Raw genomic sequence first — 19,186 nt, 5'->3', positions numbered from 1 at the left:
TATACCACCAGAGACCTTACAAGAATGGTTTATAGAGCCCCTCTCTCCTCATTGTAAGACTCCTCTGAGCATGCTCTGGAGGGTTCCACCTTGCTGGATATAGTACCTAAATAGTTAAATGGTGCCTGCCTAAACTCTGTGCAGCTGAATCTCCTATGTTACAGAACAAGTCCTATGTCTTGAACCTATTTATTTTCTGCTGCTTATCTACCTATAAGTCTGCTGATAATTTCTCCCCCATTGTACTTTAAGGTGAGTGCTCCTTCCTTTGAACTGACAGGAACGAAGTCTGGGGTGCATTAGCACTGCACCTGACAGACAGATAGTGGGTGGAAAAAGCTCAGGTATTCTAACAACACTGATAATCCTACAGGCTACAGCACATAAACATAGCTCAACTGTAGGAAAAAATGCTGATTTAAACTTTGAATTGGAAGGTTATAGTAGGAATTGCTCCACTTTGCCCTTGTGAATGATACCTATGGTTAACCTTTCTACTGTTTCCTAACTTACGTATCTCTTATGAAACGAAGGATGTCCTTTTAACTAAAGCTATAATAGAGAAAGATTTTGTATTACAGTTACAATATCTTACAAAGGAAGATATCAGGCCATATTTTCAAACATGTATGTGCCCAGCTTATTGGCGTAAGGCACAGATCGGTGTGTGCATGCAAAGCTCTAACTCTATGCGTGCACATCTCAGTACTTGCTTATATAGATTTAGTGTATGCAAATAGGTGGGTGAATTTTTGCACACGCATGTCTGAAAATGTAGCACTATATGGCTCAGTATAAGGACTGCTCCCAGTTAAATTCATATAAAAATAGTCTGCCTGTGGATTGTGACCTGAAATTTCCTTTTTTCCAAGTAGAAAGAGGGAAGTAAATTGCAGCATACGTTTGCTCAGTCAACCTTATTCACGAAGTGAAGGACAGTCTTTTTGGACTAATCTGTTGTGACCAGATTTGACAAGACTTTAAACAGTTAACTGCACTTCCAAAAAGTGCTATCCTAATGTTTGCATTATCTATAAAATAAACTGTCCTTAAATAAAAGTTATTTGTGATACCATATACCTTACTTGTTTGTTTTGTGCATCATAGGTATCTGGATACAACATACCGTATAGACTATGTTCCTCCATATGATTATACGCCATATGTAAGTATATGGAGCAGAAAAGTCCTATTTTACAGTGATGTTTTACATGTAGCTTCATATCTAGAGCGTTTAATTAACCTTGGGAAAAGAAGAGGCTGCTGAAATGTTGATTTGTTCATATTTGCATAGAGCCATTAGCAATATAACTGTGGGAGTCAGTAATGAAGTGAGACAGTTATAACAGCTATAATTTATTTTTGAGTTTATATACTACAGGGACACAGTTCTTAATTTGCCCATAACTTGCTAGCAAACTGTTTATTTAAGATTTCCCTCCACAGCTATTTTCTGTCCTTTCTTGGTTATCTACCACACAAGCTCAGTGTTTTGTGGAAAATAAGATATTTATAACTTTCTTTCCATATTTGGTTAAACTTAATGATGCTTCAGCAAGATAAAAGCTTAAAGAATTTATTTCTGTGTATCTTCTTTTTTCACCACCACATGCATGAGTATCAGTGTTCTCTTGATTCAAGGAGTGAAAGAATTGTGTTGTGTGTATTGTAACAAATATAAAACTGGAATTAAATAATAATCAAAATAAAATAAAAACTTAAAGGAATAACAGTTTTTTGGAGAGCAAACCAAAGGTTTTGGGAAAGTTCCTTTTTTTTTTTTTTTTGAGTACAGAGGTGATTACTGTATCCTCTCAGAGACTCCTCCATACTTTTAAACAAATTTTTATTGTAATCTGAATATATTGTTTGGGAAAGATGCTTGCCTGTCAGACATGGAGTCTGAAGTCTGCTGTTTGTATAAAAGGTACAGCATGTGCATGTGTAAGCTCTCGGACACTGCCCTAGCAACGTACCTCAGCACTGACCGAGAGGGGACCACTTCTAGGAATAAAAGGTAGAGGTTAAAATGAGGCGGGAACATGAGGGAGTGCTGATTGCTCCATCTCACTGACTGGTGAATCGAGGACTTGCCATCCATGGGAATCTAAAATAGGAGCAGCAGAAGGACCTGACACCTGGCTTTGGAGTTTCTGGGGCTTCTAGTCTTTCCCCCCAATATGTGGAACAACATCTAAGGAGAGAAGAGATGTTCTTTAATAGCCTCTTTTACATGAAGATGAGTCCTCTTAACAGCATTGCCTTCTCTCCAGGGAAAGAGGGGAATCTCACTGAAAGCTTCAAGGGGATAGAAGAAGAGATACTATTTCAGGACCCCTCAACGCAGAGGAAAAAATCTCAGGAGCAACAAAATGGCCCTGTCTGGTCCCTTGGGTGACAAGGTGTAAGGAGGAAGCTTGATTAGTTGAGCCGAGTATTCATTGAGATAGGAGTGGTGATAACCTTGTTGGGACACAGAGGCCCTTGGTAGTTCAGCATTGTTTCAGCAACTCTTGCCAGGCCTGACATACTCTCTACACTTAACACACTGTTGTCATAATCTGAAGGGGAGAGAGCCGCGTTATCCTTCACCGAAGGAGTCAGAGAAACGAAGTGCTTTGAGCTGTGTGTGTTGGGTCCTGGCTAAAGAATGGGCCAGCCATGCTGGGAGAATGACTGTGCGGAGAAAACCTTCTTTGAACAAAAGACTCGTTTGTTGAGTTTTAGTCTTAGAAAAATATTTTTACTGTTGTTCGTAGCCATTTCTATTCTTATTCCTTTTCTTGGTATTACTTAAACCTATGTCCCTTTTTTAATAAACTTGTTTTACTTTTACCATTATTCAACTCAGTGTTTTGACTGAAGTGGAGCGTTAAGTTAATAAGTTAACTAAGTTTAGTTAATAAGCTTTGCTGTACAGTCTTTAAAGGAGCAGTGAAATAAGAATTTGTGGGTGCTACATTAAGAAGTGCTTAGCACTGCAGAGAAAGACATTTTGTAGGGAGAACTTGGGGCTGGAAGGGTTGTTGAGGTCCTGCTGCAAAGAGTAACTGTGTGGTGGAAGCTACGGTGTGACCTGCCAGCTTGTATGGTGGCTGTTGATGTCAGAGCTGTCAGACACAGAATCATAGCATTGCATTAAGGCACTCAGGGCTGGTCTACACTGGGGGGGGGATCGATCTAAGATATGCAACTTCAGCTACGCCAAAGTATCTTAGTTTGACTTACCTGGCCATCCTCACGGCGGCAAATCGACCGCCGCGGCTCCCCCGTCGACTCCGCTTACTCCTCCTGCCGAGGTGGAGTACGGGCATCGATTCAGGGATCGATTTATCATGTTTAGATGAGACGCGATAAATCGATCCCCGATAGATTGATTACTACCTGCCGATCCAGCGGGTAGTGTAGACGTGGCCTTAGAGTTGCAAGGCAGCTGTCAATTGACCTACTTACTGGCCTGGGCGAACCAAGAGTGTCACATTGCTCTGCTTTTATTTGGTGGGGTGTGCTGGATTTGGCAGCTTTGGTGTATGTAGGTTGATAGTTTAATAAAACACAACTTTCCTCTGGCAAGTTTAAAATCTTCTATAATGCAAGGAATTATATCAAGAGTTTCAAAAATTTTCTGAGGAAGGACCCTAAGCCCTCTCTTCTTATTTGTTGTTTTTACATCAATACAGGTTCTCTGTCTTGATCTAGTCATCTCATAAATGATGATATTCATAGGAATGGGGGAAGGTAGCACCAGAGAGGTACCCTCCCCTCCCCCCCCCCCACACACGTGCTTGAGTGGGCTAGGGGCCTACTTTTGCACTTGAATACCTTTTAGACACCTCCTCGCCTCTCAACCCCGTTCTCTTCCCCCTACTGCATCCTGTCACCAGAAGATGATGCAATACCACATCATTTCATGACTTTGTAATGCATCACAGCAACTACAATAATTGAATGGAATACATATCACAGCTATTTAGGGCCCAGATTTGCACCCCAAAAAAAGGGTCTTTTGAATCCCTATTTAGGCACCTAAATAATTTTCTGAGTTTTTCAGAAGCACTGAGCACCCTGCAACTCTCATTGACTAAGACATTTTGCAAACCCTCTATACCTCCCAATCCTGGTCTGTCAGTATGTTCAACTGGTCAGACTACCCACTGGTTAAAATGCCAGCGGTTGCCTGAAGTTCTGTCTACATGATATTGCAGCTGAACCAGCGATAGCAGCAGTGAGAAATTTTATAGGAAAGAAACTAGTATAAACAGAGACTATTTATAGCAGAACTTCCCCAGCTTTGAACAAAAACTTACTATAAATACCTGGAAAAGTTTCTTTTTATCACAGGCCTAGCATCAGATCCTGAAAGACTTCCGTTTTTGCTTGTTTGTCCTGTTCTAAGGCACAATTTTATTGAAATTCTATGATATTTTGCTTAGCACATCATGTCCAAACAAGGTGAAAAATGGGAATCAGGAAAAAATATACAGTATGCACAACAAAACAATTTTTATAATATTCTATGTGTTCAATAGGAAAAGGATAAGTATAAATCATAATCATGGAGGCATGGAGTTTAAGGCCAGAAGAGACCATCAGATCATCTAGTCTGACTTCCAGCATGCCACAGACCATCAAACCTCACCCACTTATTCCTGCATTGAATCCAATAACCTGGATTAAAGTATTTATAACCCTCAGGAGACTAAACCTATTGTGCACTATAGGCAGAGAACAGAAGGGACCGAGATGCACCAATGCTGGAGGCTCCTGCAATTGCAGGCAATTATTTTCGTGAGACTGACCCAGATGATCGTAGCAAGCGACCCATGCCCCGGGCTGCAGAGAAATGTGAAAAACCCCAAGGTCCCTGCTAATCTGATCTGGAGGAAAATTCCTTCCTGACTCCAAAAATGACAATCACTTTGACAATGAGAATGTGAGCAAGACTCACCAACAGAGCATCAGAGAAAGAGAATTTTCTCTGTACCACCTTAAAGCACCAGCCCAGCCCATCTGGTATTCCAGCTCCAGCTGTGGCTATCTCTGGTGCTTCAGAGGAAGGCAGAAGGGGAACAAAAACCCAAACAGAATAAATTACACATAAATGAACCTGTTCCCACTGAAGTGAATGGCAAAACTCTCATTGACCCATTGAAAAGTAGGAGCAAGCCCATAGATAAGTAATTTAGCTTGTTTGCATTTTATCATCATTGGAAACTACTTTGCAACATATATTTATAATAAATGTAGAAACCTTTCACTTGGAAGTGAAGGAAATCACATACTGATATAAATAAAAATTAAGGTAAAATTTCTGTTTTGTGCACCAAAAATGGAAAGTTTAATGCAGTACTTAACTTGGGGAAGGAAAAGAGGGTTCATGTTATGGTCTGGATGCCTTACTTTGTGTGCCAGTGACTTTGGTAGGATGAGAATCATGGCCATATACTCTTTTTAAATGGCATAACTTATTCTGTAAAGTGTTTGCACACAAAAGTCGATTGTCATTTGACTGAGTGTTTTGATAGACCACCCTTAGGATATTGGCCATGCTTAACTGGCCATTTTTCTTTCATTAGATATATGACAGTTTGCATTACTGTATTTGCCAAGAATATATTAACCTACAGTAGAATGGTATGTGATAGTGGGGCTATACCTATACAACTTATGAATTTTGATTGATATTGTTAAGTTGTATTATGAAAATCTGCTGTGTCTTGAGTGCTTATATGTGTGTGGGTCCATCTTTGCTGACGGGCCCTGTAGCATGTATGCACCAGACGGATACAATACAAAGGTGCTTAGGACTTAAAGACCTGATTCAGGTGCAAACATCTGGGACAGTGGATGAGCTACATCCTTAGAAAACAGTTTTAGCTGACTCCAGAAAGGAGGCGGGAAGGTAGGAGCAATGGAAAGTTACCAGAAGTAGAACAAAAGAGACCAGGTGACCAGGAAGAGTTTTAAATAAAGAAATACACAGGAATAGGGGGAGTGAGGCAGAAAGAGGAAGGGTGGGGCAGGAGTGAGCAATGTCACAGAATCATGAGGAAGAGACCAGGTAGTATGCAGCAGCTTGCATTTGGTGGGAACTTTGCCTGCCTCGATCCAGCTGGTTTCCCAAGGACTCACATTGTTTTGTATGATCCATACTCTCTTGTGCACGACACAATTAAGTATAAAAGAACATAGGCGCCGACTCTGTTGGTGCTCCAGGGCTGGAGCACCCACGGAAAAAAAAAAAAGGGTGTTCAGCACCCACCGGCAGCCCTGCAGATCAGATCCTCTCCCTTCCCCCTAGTGCCTCCCGCCTGCTGGTGGCCCTGCCGATTAGCACCTTCCTCTCCCTGGGCCTCCCACCCGCTGCTATCAGCTGTTCAGTGGTGTGCAGGAGGCGCTGGGGAGGAGGGGGTGGAGCGCACTCGGAGGAGGGGACAGAATGGGTGTGAGAAGGAGTGGGGCCTTGGAAGGGGTGGAATGGGGGACCTGGGGCTGAGCAGGGCTCGAGCACCCCTGGGGAAATGAGGAAGCTGGCACCTGTGCATAAAGGTGTTATACTTTGTACAGTCTATGTTTATTGACTGCTTTACATGTACTTCATGCCTTGAGAGAGAGTTATTAAACTGTAAACCAGAACCTTCACTCCTTTGGGTGGAATTTTGGGAAAAGGGGGTGTTTTGAGTTACCAGGATATCTCAGGGGTCATTCAGTGCTGCTCCTGGGGTCCAAAGCAGTGGGCTGAGAAGCCCCATTTCCTATAAAGGGTAACAGACTGTGAGTCAGTGCCCCGGAAATGTGCCAGAGAAGTCTAGAGAGGAATCAATGCTGCAGCCTGCTGAAGCACTAGGAGCTTGAAACTCCCCAGGGATCCAGAGCAGCACAGGCTTGGATTTCCATTACAGCAGTCTTGGTGGGGAGCTGGAACAGGGCACTTGGTAGGATCTTTGACAAGTATTTACACTCCTTATGAAAGCTTTTTGTTGATTAAAGAGAGCAGAAAAGCTTTCTTAATATGAACGCCTATAGAAAAAAAATATAATTAATGTATTTGCTTTGTATCATTTGCTATGTTTTCTACATTTATAAAGAAAGGTTTAAGCAAAAATTTGATACAGACCATAGCCTATGAAATATACTTTAAAAACCCATATATAGGTGCTTAGTCAAAACATTTTTTTAAAGATACAGGATAGCAATATCCATCAAACAAGAAATGTGATTGTTAGTTTAACAGTATTCAGAGGAATTAATCTCTCTTCTTCAGTATTGTTCAAAACAAAGAAACAATGAGGGATGAATTCTCCATAGAGCAAAGATAGACATGAAATAATGAAGACTTCTTGAAAGCCTGTTTTGTAATTTTATACAGCAGGAGAGAAGCTCAAATAGGATGTCTCTTTATGACTTGTAGTTTTTATACTTATTGTTTTATACCTTCTCTGAAGCCCTTAGGCAATAACTGCCCATGCATATACCAGCTAACCTTCTAGTTCTAATAAAGCTCAGTACTCTGATTCTGTGATCAAACAAAACATTTTTTAATCCCTTTGTTGTTTTGTTCAGCAGCTCTGGTCATCTAATTTTCAGCATCCTTGGCTTGCTGTAAAATTAATAGCTATTCCGAACAAAAATTGGTTCATTAGTGTAGGATCTTGTGCTCAATATCCCTGTCAAATATAACCCTGGCCTGTTCCTACAGAAATAAGCTTCCTTTTGGGATGTAGATAATGATATGGTGCCCTGTTTTATTAAACTAGATGTCCAAGTAAACTAGACTGAAAATAAATATCCCAAATAGTGCTCCTTGACTAAGGCAAATTCATAGAAGGAATTAATATTGCTGTTGTTTTTTTCCTTGAGCTTTGTTTCTAACAATTGCCTTGATACATTATGCAGCAAATCCAAGAAATGAAAACATGGTTAGTGATATTACTCCTTTGAATGGATGCTATTTATGTTAATAAAAAAATGACAGTTACAAAAATAATTACCATGGTCTGCTTTTTAACACATTGTAAATTCTGAAACACAAGAGTCTTTTGAGTTCTTTGAGTGCTGGTCCCTATAGGTATTCACTATGGCTACACATACGCCTGAGACTAAAAGATTCTTCACTAGCAGTGTCCATTGGTCTTTTCCTGTGCCTTCGTGTTCTCCAAACTGAGGGCATAAGGAGTGACATGAACCAACTGCCTTTCTAGTTCCTTTCTACTGCTCATGGACCGAGATGGAACTTCAATAGCATCCACAGCTTTCCTAGTGTTCCTGACTTCTATTCAGGGTTTTTTTTTTTTTTGTAAATTATTTTATTGTAGCTATAGCTAGTTAGAATAGTGTTGGGGGTAGGAGGTATCCTCCAGGCCACCCCCACTCTTCAGACCACCTATTATGCCTCAAAGCCTCAGCTTTACGTCCCGCCTGGCTTGCTCCCAGGTCTTCCCAGTTAGTGATCCCTAAACCTCCTGTTTGTGCTGCCTTGGGGAGTGTCTCATTCCATTCATAACAAGGAGTCTGGTGGCACCTTAAAGACTAACAGATTTATTTGGGCATAAGCTTTCGTGGGTAAACACCTCACTTCTTCAGATGCAGCATTCATGTGCAGTCTTGAGAATTCTGGGTTAGGAAGCATCTGATGGAACTCTACGGCCACAGCTCAACCCTGGGGTTTCTGCCACCTCCTCCAAACATCATCAGGATCTGCCATTAGCATCCTTTTGGACATGGCATTTTGCAGTCCTGGATGGTAAGAGTGCAGATTTAAAAACTCTACCAGGTGTGGATGGGAAGAAGGTAAAGGAAACACTCATAAGAAGCAGTAGAAATCTGCACTTAAACCCTCTAACATATCTGCCTCCTCTAACTCAGATGAGATTCTATGCCCCAGTATGGGTCTGCAGCTCCCAATGAACATGGGCCAATACTGAGAGCCAGGGATACCCACAGCCCACTGCCTATGTAAGGGATGGGTCTGGTTCGATCACCCTCTGCACTGGCGGATCCACACTACATGAGGAAGAGGGACTTAGCGGTACTAACAGCTACCTCCTGCACTGAATCTGCACTGTCCAATCCACCAACACATAGAGCTCTTCTGCTGGACCCAGCTATGCTATTCTTGAGGAACTAGGGTTTACATCAACTCAGAGTCACTGCTACTTTCTGTTCCAGTGATCTCCAGGGAGGTACTTACACCATTGGTACACCCCACTCCCTGGTCCCTTCTATCAGTTGGGGTGTTGACCTCTGGGCACCAAAAGTGTGCCACTCACCAATTCAATCTACCAATCATGGCATAAGACATGAGGTACTGACAGCTCTTCCTGTAGATGCCAAGGACTCTTACTCCTCCGGCAAGATTGAGGCCAATGCATTGACCACTCCAATGGTCCCAAGATTTGGCACTGGTGCCCTCTCCCTGCCTCAAGACATACCAGCAGGCCTGGGATCAGTGAAGTCCTCCACTATGGGGTTGTATACCCATACAACCCTGTATTTGGGCTTTATTGGCACCTTGGGTCCGATACTTTGGGCCTCCTGACTCCAAGGGATCAGAGCAGGAATATGAACACAACTCTTCTTAGCGGGAAAAGCCTCAACGCCCCCCCTCCTTCCCACCCAGGAGCACTGTAAAGAGGAGGAACACCCCAAGCAGCTAGAACTGCCTGATCCACCTGCAGCTCAGTCTTCCCTGTCTCCAAAGCAGTGATGCTGGTTTCACCTTCGCCACCTGATGATTTTAAATAATTTCAGGACCTCCTGAGGATGATTGTGAAGGCTTTACAGATCCCTCTGGAAGAAGTTCAGGACCCTACTCACAAGCTTCTGGGCATCCTCCAAACTATGGGCCCTGGTAAGGTGGCACTTCCCATCAATAGGGCCATATTAGAATTGGCCCCGGCTGTTTGGCACACTGCAGTTAACTGTGCTCCAACCACAAAAAAGACTGAGAAAAGATACTTTTGTCTCATCTAAAGAGGCAGAATGTTTTTCCGCATCCTGTCCCAACTTTGCTAGTAGTTCAAGCCAGTACCAAGCACAACAGATTGCAGTAGCCTTGGTTACCCCATCCAACAGGGAGAAAACTGGACCTTCCTTGAGAGGAAGAGCTTCTCTTTTGCCAGCCTACAATTCCGGATGGCAAATTACCAGGCTCTAGATTTCGAAATGACTCATTATAATAAGGCATCTCCATTTGCTAGCAAGCTTCCTCAGGAGCTCAGGCTACAGTTTCAGACTATTCTGGATGATGGATAGCTTAATTGTCCCTCCAAACGTCTTTCAAAGCAACTGACCCCATTTCCTGCTCTATGGAAACTTCAGTAATTATAAGGTGGGATTCTTGGCTTCAGTCCGTGGGGTTTCCTACTGAAGTCCAAGCAATGGTAGAAAACCTCTTCAAGGGTAACCTTACGTTCAGCAAAAAAATAGACAAATCATTATACTCTCTCAAAGACTCTCAGGCTACCCTCTGCTTGCTGGGGATTTACTTGGAGGAAAGTAATCTAAGCCACTGTCATAGACAGTGACTCGCTCCCCAGCCCTTCTTCCATCAATGAGCTTATGAACCACCCAGGAAACCAGAAGTTACACCACTGCAGGCAGAATGCACCCCATACTATTGCTTCCCCCCTCACCAGCTATCCCATGCCAAGAAATCATTTTGATGGGACCTTCAAGAGCTACAAACCAGTCTTGGTGCAGCCATACAGTCCCACCCCCATCAGTGGCCACCTGTTCCATTTCTTTCCAATATGGCAACATGTTACTTCAGACAGATGGAAAGGAATTAATCTCCAAGACCCATTCCTACACTAAAACCCCACTCCCTGTCCCTCTTCAGGGATCCCTCTCATGACAGGTTCCTCAGACAGGAGATAAACCCCCATCTTCAGTTAGGAGCCATAGAACCCATGCCTCGTCAACACAGGGGGAAGGGTTTCTATTTGAGATACTTCCTCATTTCAAGAAGGAGACCCATTCTATATCTCAGACAGCTGAATGTCTTCATATGCTGTTTGAGATTCAGGATGACCACTCTGGATTCCATAATCTCTGTTGTATTAATTTAGGAGGAATATATGGGTTAAAGGTGTAAAAATAGTCCAGTAACTGTCCAACATTAAACAGTGTTAAGCAAGGTTTGGGTTTTGGTATTCAGAGACCTCAGCCTGATTAAAACCATGGCAAACGCATCATTAAAAATCCTTTAAAACTTTTATCAAACAAGACAAGAAGGGAAAACAGTCTTTGAAAATGTAAAGTATTACATAAGGCTTTCATATTAACAACATCCCTTTTTCCTTTTCCCCTTTAGCTGGAGAACACTTTTAGAAGTAAAACCTCCCTTATCTGACAGTCTCTTAGACAATATTAAAGATTGTAATAACTAGCCTTTTGGGGAAAAATAAGAAGTTAGTTGAGATGGGCTGGAGTTGTTGCTGCTGCTGTTGTTAAAGTCCAGTCCTGTTTCATCCCAGGTGGTGTTTTAGGATCCAGAAGTGGCAGTGGGTCCCTCTATCTGGCCTAGTCAGGACAGGACATCTCTCAAGATCAAGATGATGTAGGCCTGGGGTCCTAGGAGATGATGGGGGTGGCAGCCATAATGGTGAAGATCACTCCAGTAGTCCGTTTTTCTCCCTAAAATCTCTTTCTTTAAAGGACCCAAAAAGGGAGTGATGGGTGGAATAGCCCATCCCCTCATTATTTTGTCCATGAATTAGGCCTAGTTTCCAACACACTGATTTTCATCACTGACTTCTGGTTCCCACTTTTATTGTGTACCAAGCATGATCTTCACACAGTTTTAGAGTTATATCAGTAGGCATTTGTGTTTGGACTAATTCAGTCTGTCTCCCTTTCTTACCTTTTCCCATCAATGTCTGTTGGTTATTGTGACATGAACTTTCATTTACTTTTTACAGTTGCTCACAATTAGGGCAAATTTGTAGGCCCAATTATCGCAACATCCCTTTCCTCAACAAAGGCGACTGGTTTGCAGTTCTCAATTTGAAGGATGTCTGTTTTCATATAGACATTCACCCATCTCACTGGAATTTTCTGTGCTTTTTGGTGGGACTAGAACATTACCAGTACAGGGTTCTTTTTGGCCTCTCGACAGCCCCAAGAGTTTTCACAAAGGAATTCTCGATGGTAGCAACACACTTTGTCGCCAGGGCAGTCCAGTTTTTTCCTAACCTCGATGACTAGCTGCTCACAGGACGGTCATCTGGGGAAGTTCAATTTACAATATACTCAGTTTCCTGCAATTTGTAGGACTTCAAATGAACTTAGAAATGTCCAGTTTAATCGCCATGCACATTATAGAATTGATTGGAGCAACTCTGGACTTGACTTCACCCAAAGCTTACTTAGCTAAAGACAGGGTCTTGCAATCAGGGATCTCAAAAATCACCTAACTCTGACTGAGTCCATAGATGACAGCTCTTTTCTGAGCTCATACACATGGCTGCCTGCAGATACAAAACAGTCTTCACCAGGCTCCATCTTCATTGCCTTCAGGCATGGCTCTGCATGTCTGCATGCTGAACAGAGATACCTTAGACAAGTTAGGATCCCTCAGTGTTCTGTCTTCTCATCTGGTGGGGAAAAAAAGAAATCTGTGTTTGTAGGGGTTCCCTTTGTTTCCCCTCCACCTACATAGAATCTAATCACAGACCACCCCCTTCCCTCCAGATTGGGGAGCACATCTGGGCATCCAAGGAGTGCAAGGTTCTTGGACTCAACAGGAGTCCCAGTTACACATCAGTCTACTCAATCTTCGGGCAGTGCACGAGGCTTGCAAAAGGTTTCTGCCTTTCATATGTTCACATCATGTCAGACAACGTAACAGCAGTACTCTACATAAACAAGAGACAAGCTCTGGAACTGGTGCATCTGACACCAGTTCACCCTATCAGCAGTGCACCTTCCCAGAGTAATGAACACTGTAGCAGACAGCCTCAGCAGAGACCACTTCCACAGAGACTGCGAGTGGGTACTTCACAACTTGGTGGTGCAGAACGTCTTCTGTCAGTGGGGCCCCCGTCATGGGACCTCTTTGCATCCCAGTTAAGAAGAAATGTCTAGCCTATTGCTCCTGTGTTGCTCAAGGGCACAATTCTAGAGGGGATTCATTCATGGTTCAGTGGTCAGAGCCACCAGTGTATGCATTCACACTCATTCCGCTCCTACATCATGTCCTGAACAAGATCATCCAAGACAAATTGACAGTGATCCTAGTGGTTTCGTGATGGCTGAGACAGTTTTGGTTCACCAGTATCTACCAGATGTCTATGTGTTGCTGAACCTTCTGACTCAGAACAAAGGCAAAACCGTCCATCCCAACCTGATCTCCCTCCACCTCACAGCTTGGTATTTGGATGGGTGACAAGCATAGAAAAGTCTTGCTGCAAGGAAGTCCAATCCATCCTCAGCCACAGCAGAAAAGCTTCCATGAGAAAATACTATGCTGCCAAGTGGAAGAGATTTTTCATCTGGTGGCAGCATCACCACGTACATCCATTGGATTTTGGCATGCCTACCAATTGGAATAGCTCCTTTCCCTGAAGTCTTTGGGTTTATCCATTAGCTCATTGTGTGCGCACTGGGAGCAATCAACACTTTCCATTCTCCAGTAGATAATTGTGTGGTGTATACCCACCCTATGACCATGACATTTCTGAGGGGTCTTGTCAGAGCCTCCAGTATCGGTGCCAATTCCTAACTGGGACCTTAATCTCCTACTGTCGGCACTTATGAATCCACCATTCGAGCCTTTGGCCTCCTGTTCCCTTCTCTATCTATTTATGAAAGTAGTCTTCCTAACAGCAATCACTTCAGCTAGGAGAGTTGGGGAGCTTGTGGCTTTTATGGCAGACCCTCCCTACATAGTGTTCCATAACAAAGTGTCCCTAAGGTTACATCCCAAATTCATTGCAAAGGTTTCCTCCAGATTCCATGTGAATTGGACTATCCATCTAGCAGTATTCTACCTGAATCTCATGACACTAGAGAGGCTGGGAGACAATTCCCTGGATATTTCTAGAGCTTTGGCTTTTTTACCATCAAAGGATGAAGCCCTTTTGAAAATCCCTGAGATTATTCTTCTCCTTTGCGAAGTGGATCAAAGGGGAGGCAATTTCATTTCAAAGGTTCTCAAAATAGATTGCAGGCTGTATTCTACTGTGTTATGATATGTTAATTCCTCTTCCTCAAGGTATGAGGGCCACTCAACTACTTCTCTGCAAGGCATACTTTTTGTAGAAATCTGTAGAGCAGTGACACGGAGCTCATTGCACACCTTTACCAAACACTACATATTGGTCCAAGCTTCTTCAGCATCCTTTGGTACAGCAGTCCTGCAATCTGTGGTGTACCCTGGGTCTTCACACCCTCCTCCTCAATGAGTACTGCTTGTGAGTCACCCACCTGTGAACATCTACAGGTACCAGCATTTGCAGAAGAAAGGGAGGTTACTTACCTTTATAGTAACTGAAGTTCTTCAAGATGCATGATCCCTGTTGGTATTCCACGACCTGTCCTCCTTCTCCTCTGCTCAGTTATTTACTTGATTTGCAGCAGAGTAGGAACTGCAGAGACAGTTTGTCTTTGCCATCACTTGTGCCCTTGGTTCGGAGCACAAGGAGGCACAGGGCACAGGTGAACCAACAGATGCTGCTAGTGAAGAATCTTCCAGGCTCAGGTGCATGGAGCACATGAGAACCAACAATGAATATCCGTAGGGACCACACATCTTGAAGAATTCCAGTTATTGTAAGGTACGTTACCTTCCTTTTCTTAGAAAAAAATTGCACAAGAATAAATATTTTTATCATTGTTTAGTTTAATTACAAAAATAATCTCCAGAAGCTAGGAAATAAATCAGTCTTCCAAGTTTGCCAATCTTGGCCACTAAATCATACATATCCTGTGGTCCACAATTCAGTGAATCAGATATTGTGATCAGACATTTAATTAGGAGATAAAATTATATTCTGTGAAGTGGTTTAATTTCTTGCAGGTTAAAGTTTGACCATAATATGAGCAAGATGTTATCAAGCAGCATGTTTTTGAACATTTCTGTTTGCTGAAGAATGAACTACTATAATCTCTCTTGTTTCCACAGGTTGGAGCCCAACCAGATGGTTATTCTATAGTTCATAGAAAATGTCACTCTCAGTTTACTGACACAGCAGATTACAGAAGACATGGTATCAACACATGGCAAGATGAGAGTGGGATATATGCTAATATGGATATAAAGCAACAGGTCTTCCCAGTAACTAATCCTATATCGTCAAACGTGCATGAAGATCATTTCTAAGCACTTATAATAGAATCTGAAATAGACACATTGTATGTCATGTATTAACTATTTTCCAAATATTCCAATAAATATTTTTGAAATGCTTGCTACAGTAGATGCATTGTTCTGCAAGTGATCTCTTTATATTGGGTTGCACTATACCAACCTTGTATGAAGGTTTCCTATATATTGAGTATTTTTATGATTAAGCATTTTATGGATCTTTTACAGATTGTATATACACTGATCTTAGCTGAACACTGTTGCTGTGATGGGAGAGTTTATCATGGGAAGCAATGACTCTGAAAAAGCTTTGGGGTTGTGGATATGAGCTCCTGTCACAGGGCACATCACTCACTGGGATGGTGCCTCCGCCTGGTCACTCTGGGGATTAGCTCAAGGCAGACACCCTCCCAGACCGCAGTTTTCATACTATCACTCTGTCTCTGCATCTGCCTGCAACCCCTTTTGCTGCCTCAGGAACCGCAGTGTCCTCTTCATGGCTCTGCCCTCTGGCCATCCATGTTTTCCCCCTTCTGGGGGTTAATATTGCAGTCCAATAATGATGCCACTTCCCCAGTGTTGAGGGCGGGACCCAGGCCCGCCCACTACTCCGGGTCCCGATCCAAGGACCCTGTTGATAGCAGCGTCAAGCTGCTCTCCTTGGAACTGCTCACCACTTTTTCCAGGGCCTCGTCCCCATGCCCCTGCACCTACTCCACCCTTACCTCAGGGCCTTCAAGCACTGCCCTGTCCATGGTGCTAGTACTCCTTCCACCTGCTGGGAGCCCAGCCTTCACTCCATGAGCTCCAAACAGCTACTGCCTGCTCTGCCCTGCAGCTCCTCTTATCTGCGCCTGCCGGGCCCAGATTGGTTTGCTCCCTGCAACTCCTCCCTGATTTGGCTGTGCCTCACACAATCTCTCAGGGCTCCTTGGAGGATTCACTTTCACTGCTCCCTGCTGAGATTAACCCTTTCTGCACCTCTGTGGGGCAGACACCTCATCACAACTCCCAGTACAATGCTCTGGCCTAATGGGCTAATGCACTTCTTGATGTATAAATGGGAATCTTGAGTAGGAACAGAGAGGCTGTTTTCCTCTGTATTTGGCACTGGTGCAACTGCTGCTGGAATTCTGGTGTCACAATTCAAGAAAGATGTTGATAAATTGGAGAAGGTTCAGCGAAGAGCCACAAGAATGATTAAAGGGTTAGAAAACAAGGTGTGTGCACTCAAATGCACTGACCTTTATATATATAATAACTGTGACTGTGTGTGCAGCTGGTTATTTATGCACTAACGAGTTACCTGTATGCACAGTGACAAATATGAAGGTGGCTGTGCAAGTATGAGAATTTTTTGCGTGTGGCCCTCAGTCCTCTTTTCAGAATTGGTCCCCTAATCTAGAAACAAAGTGGATAGTTATACAAAATGCATGCAATGAAAACTGCTGAGGCCAGGCATCTGCCGTTGATGATGTAGTAGTAGGATTTTATGTTGGTATTTTGTATAATTTAGAATGAAGGATAAAAAAAAAAAAAGAGTTATAATGTAGCATGTATTAAATGTATTGATGTATGATTTGATCATGTCCTGCCAGCCACCCTTTTTGAATAGGAGAAAGGAATGGCCTAAATGGGCCATTGGTACAGATACATCAGCCAGAATCTGTGTCTGTGCTGATTTTGAGGATCACCAATTTGAGGGTCACCAATTTGTTGTAGGTTTAGCATTTTAAAATAAGTAAAAGAATGTCATGATTGTTTTCTTTTGCATTGCAACTTGATGTTCCTGTTCAAAATGTTCTGTGTAAATTAATTCTGTTTTGTGTGTGAATGAGGAATGTGTGTGTTAAGAGATAAGTGTGAAGGCCATCGCTGAACCAGATGGTCTAGGGAGGAACCGGAGACAGTGAGGAGGCTGCAACACGCCCGTATTGAAATGTCAGAGGAGGACAGATTGATGACTCTAAAGATGAGACAGGCACCTATCAATGGGGACAAGATAGCTGTGATCAAAACCAGCATGGGATAACTCCCTGAGGAAGTTGATGAAAAAACAAGATAAAGGATGAGAAGGACAATTTAAGAAAACAAGCACTCGTCAAACAACAATTGATTACAGCATGATGGTGCAGAACTCATAGGTTCCAATAAAGGAAAATCACTATATAAACAGGGTGCCTTGCCATGAAACTTTGGGTTCATCTTGCCAAGACTTCCCCAGAGCATCGTGTCGCGACCGACAGAACCCGGCTCCTCCCTACCTGTGATCAACCTAGCTGGCCACTAGATTGATCCAGACTTTGGACTGGTAACTATAACATTGACTGGCGGGACTCTGTGTGTGTGTGTGTGTGTGTGTGTGTGTGTGTGTGTGTGGTGTGTGTGATTGAATGCATATGCTAATTGTTGTATCGTCAATAAATGCGGCGTATTGCCTTTTCCCCTGAAAAAGATCCTGTGTGCTTCTTATAAGCATAACAATGAGGTGATGTAAGCTCTCTCTTCTGAGGTGGAAGCAAGGGAGGCCAGGAGTAACGCTGCAATACAATATCATAAAAAAGAGATGTCAGTGTAATGTTGCAAAGATGTCTGACCTGATTGTATAGCCTGATTACTGCCTACTGTGCCACTGATATGGAAAGTCTAAGGCAACTTTAATCAAGGCATCAACTAGCCACTATATTTGTCCTTAGATTGAGATTGGACATTAATTCTAATACTAAGACAGTTCAGTAGAATAATTTTCAGATTCAGTAGTAGTAGGTAATGAATAAAATATTCAGCTGTGGAAGTGGAGAGAGAGTTAAGGCCTTCAGTCCCATAGGACTTTAACTGGATTTTCCTTCTGTGTGGTAAATCTTGCACAGCCAATCTATTTCCACACAGTTCATTAACTCTGACTCTGAGGTAGAAATTAAAATCAGCCTTGGTAAATACAAAGGCTTTTGTTGATTTTAATGAAACAAACAGATGAATGTAATTCTATTGTTTTCCTATTTGCGGGTGTAGATGAGTGACCAATGATTCTATAGGCACCTGAAACCATAGGCAAAATGTGGACATAGAGATATGATTGCTCTCTTTAAATATATCAAAGGGATAAATACCAGGGAGGGAGAGGAATTATTTCAGCTCAGTACTAATGTGGACACGAGAACGAATGGATATAAACTGGCCGTGGGGAAGTTTAGGCTTGAAATTAGACGAAGGTTTCTAACCGTCAGAGGGGTGAAATTCTGGAACAGCCTTCCGAGGGAAACGGTGGGGGCGAAAGACCTCTCTGGCTTCAAGATTAGGCTAGATAAGTTTATGGAGGGAATGGTTTGATGGGATAACGTGATCTTAGTCAATTAGGCAATAACGTGCCATCGCTGGTAAAATGTGGGTCCGGCTGGGAATCTTGCCTGTATGCTCGGGGTTCTACTGATCACCATATTTGGGGTCGGGAAGGAATTTTCCTCCAGGGTAGATTGGCAGAGGCCCTGGAGGTTTTTTGCCTTCCTCCGCAGCATAGGGCAGGGGTCGCAAGCTGGAGGATTCTCTGCGACTTGAAGTCTTTAAATCACGATCTGGAGACTTCAACAGCTGAGATAAGGGAAATTGGGTGGGTCAGCTTTTGTGGCCTGCATCATGCGGGAGGTCAGACTAGATGACCATAATGGTCCCTTCTGACCTTAAAGTCTATGAGTCTATGACTCTTTCTCTCCCCCTTTTGTATGGCTTTTTCATTAGACAGACAGGGAGGTGTTAGAGGATGCCTTTAGGACATCTCAGAATTCATGAGATAAAGAACACAAGTTTCTAATAGAATATGATACTCAGTTAACAATACTGTGTATTTCAAGTTTGTTCAAATTAGTCATGAATATCAGCCTA

At 42.8% G+C, this 19,186-nt stretch overlaps 1 protein-coding gene across 1 annotated transcript in view; it reads left to right on the top strand.

Moving 5' to 3' along the window:
- The window catches only part of CUNH9orf135 (chromosome unknown C9orf135 homolog), a 46,850-nt gene extending 31,059 nt beyond the window's left edge, over positions 1 to 15,791 (top strand). The window contains exons 5-6 of the mRNA XM_024211031.3: positions 1,108 to 1,165; positions 15,125 to 15,791. Of these exons, the coding sequence (XP_024066799.2) occupies positions 1,108 to 1,165; positions 15,125 to 15,322 (256 nt within the window). The 3' untranslated portion in view covers positions 15,323 to 15,791. The remainder of the gene's footprint in view (positions 1 to 1,107; positions 1,166 to 15,124) is intronic.
- The last annotated feature ends 3,395 nt before the right edge of the window (positions 15,792 to 19,186 follow it).

This window comes from Terrapene carolina, unplaced genomic scaffold (genome assembly GCF_002925995.2).
Source record: "Terrapene carolina triunguis isolate 2854851 unplaced genomic scaffold, T_m_triunguis-2.0 Scaffold113, whole genome shotgun sequence".
NCBI classification, from domain to species: domain Eukaryota; kingdom Metazoa; phylum Chordata; order Testudines; family Emydidae; genus Terrapene; species Terrapene triunguis.
This window is presented reverse-complemented; position numbering and strand designations above follow the sequence as displayed.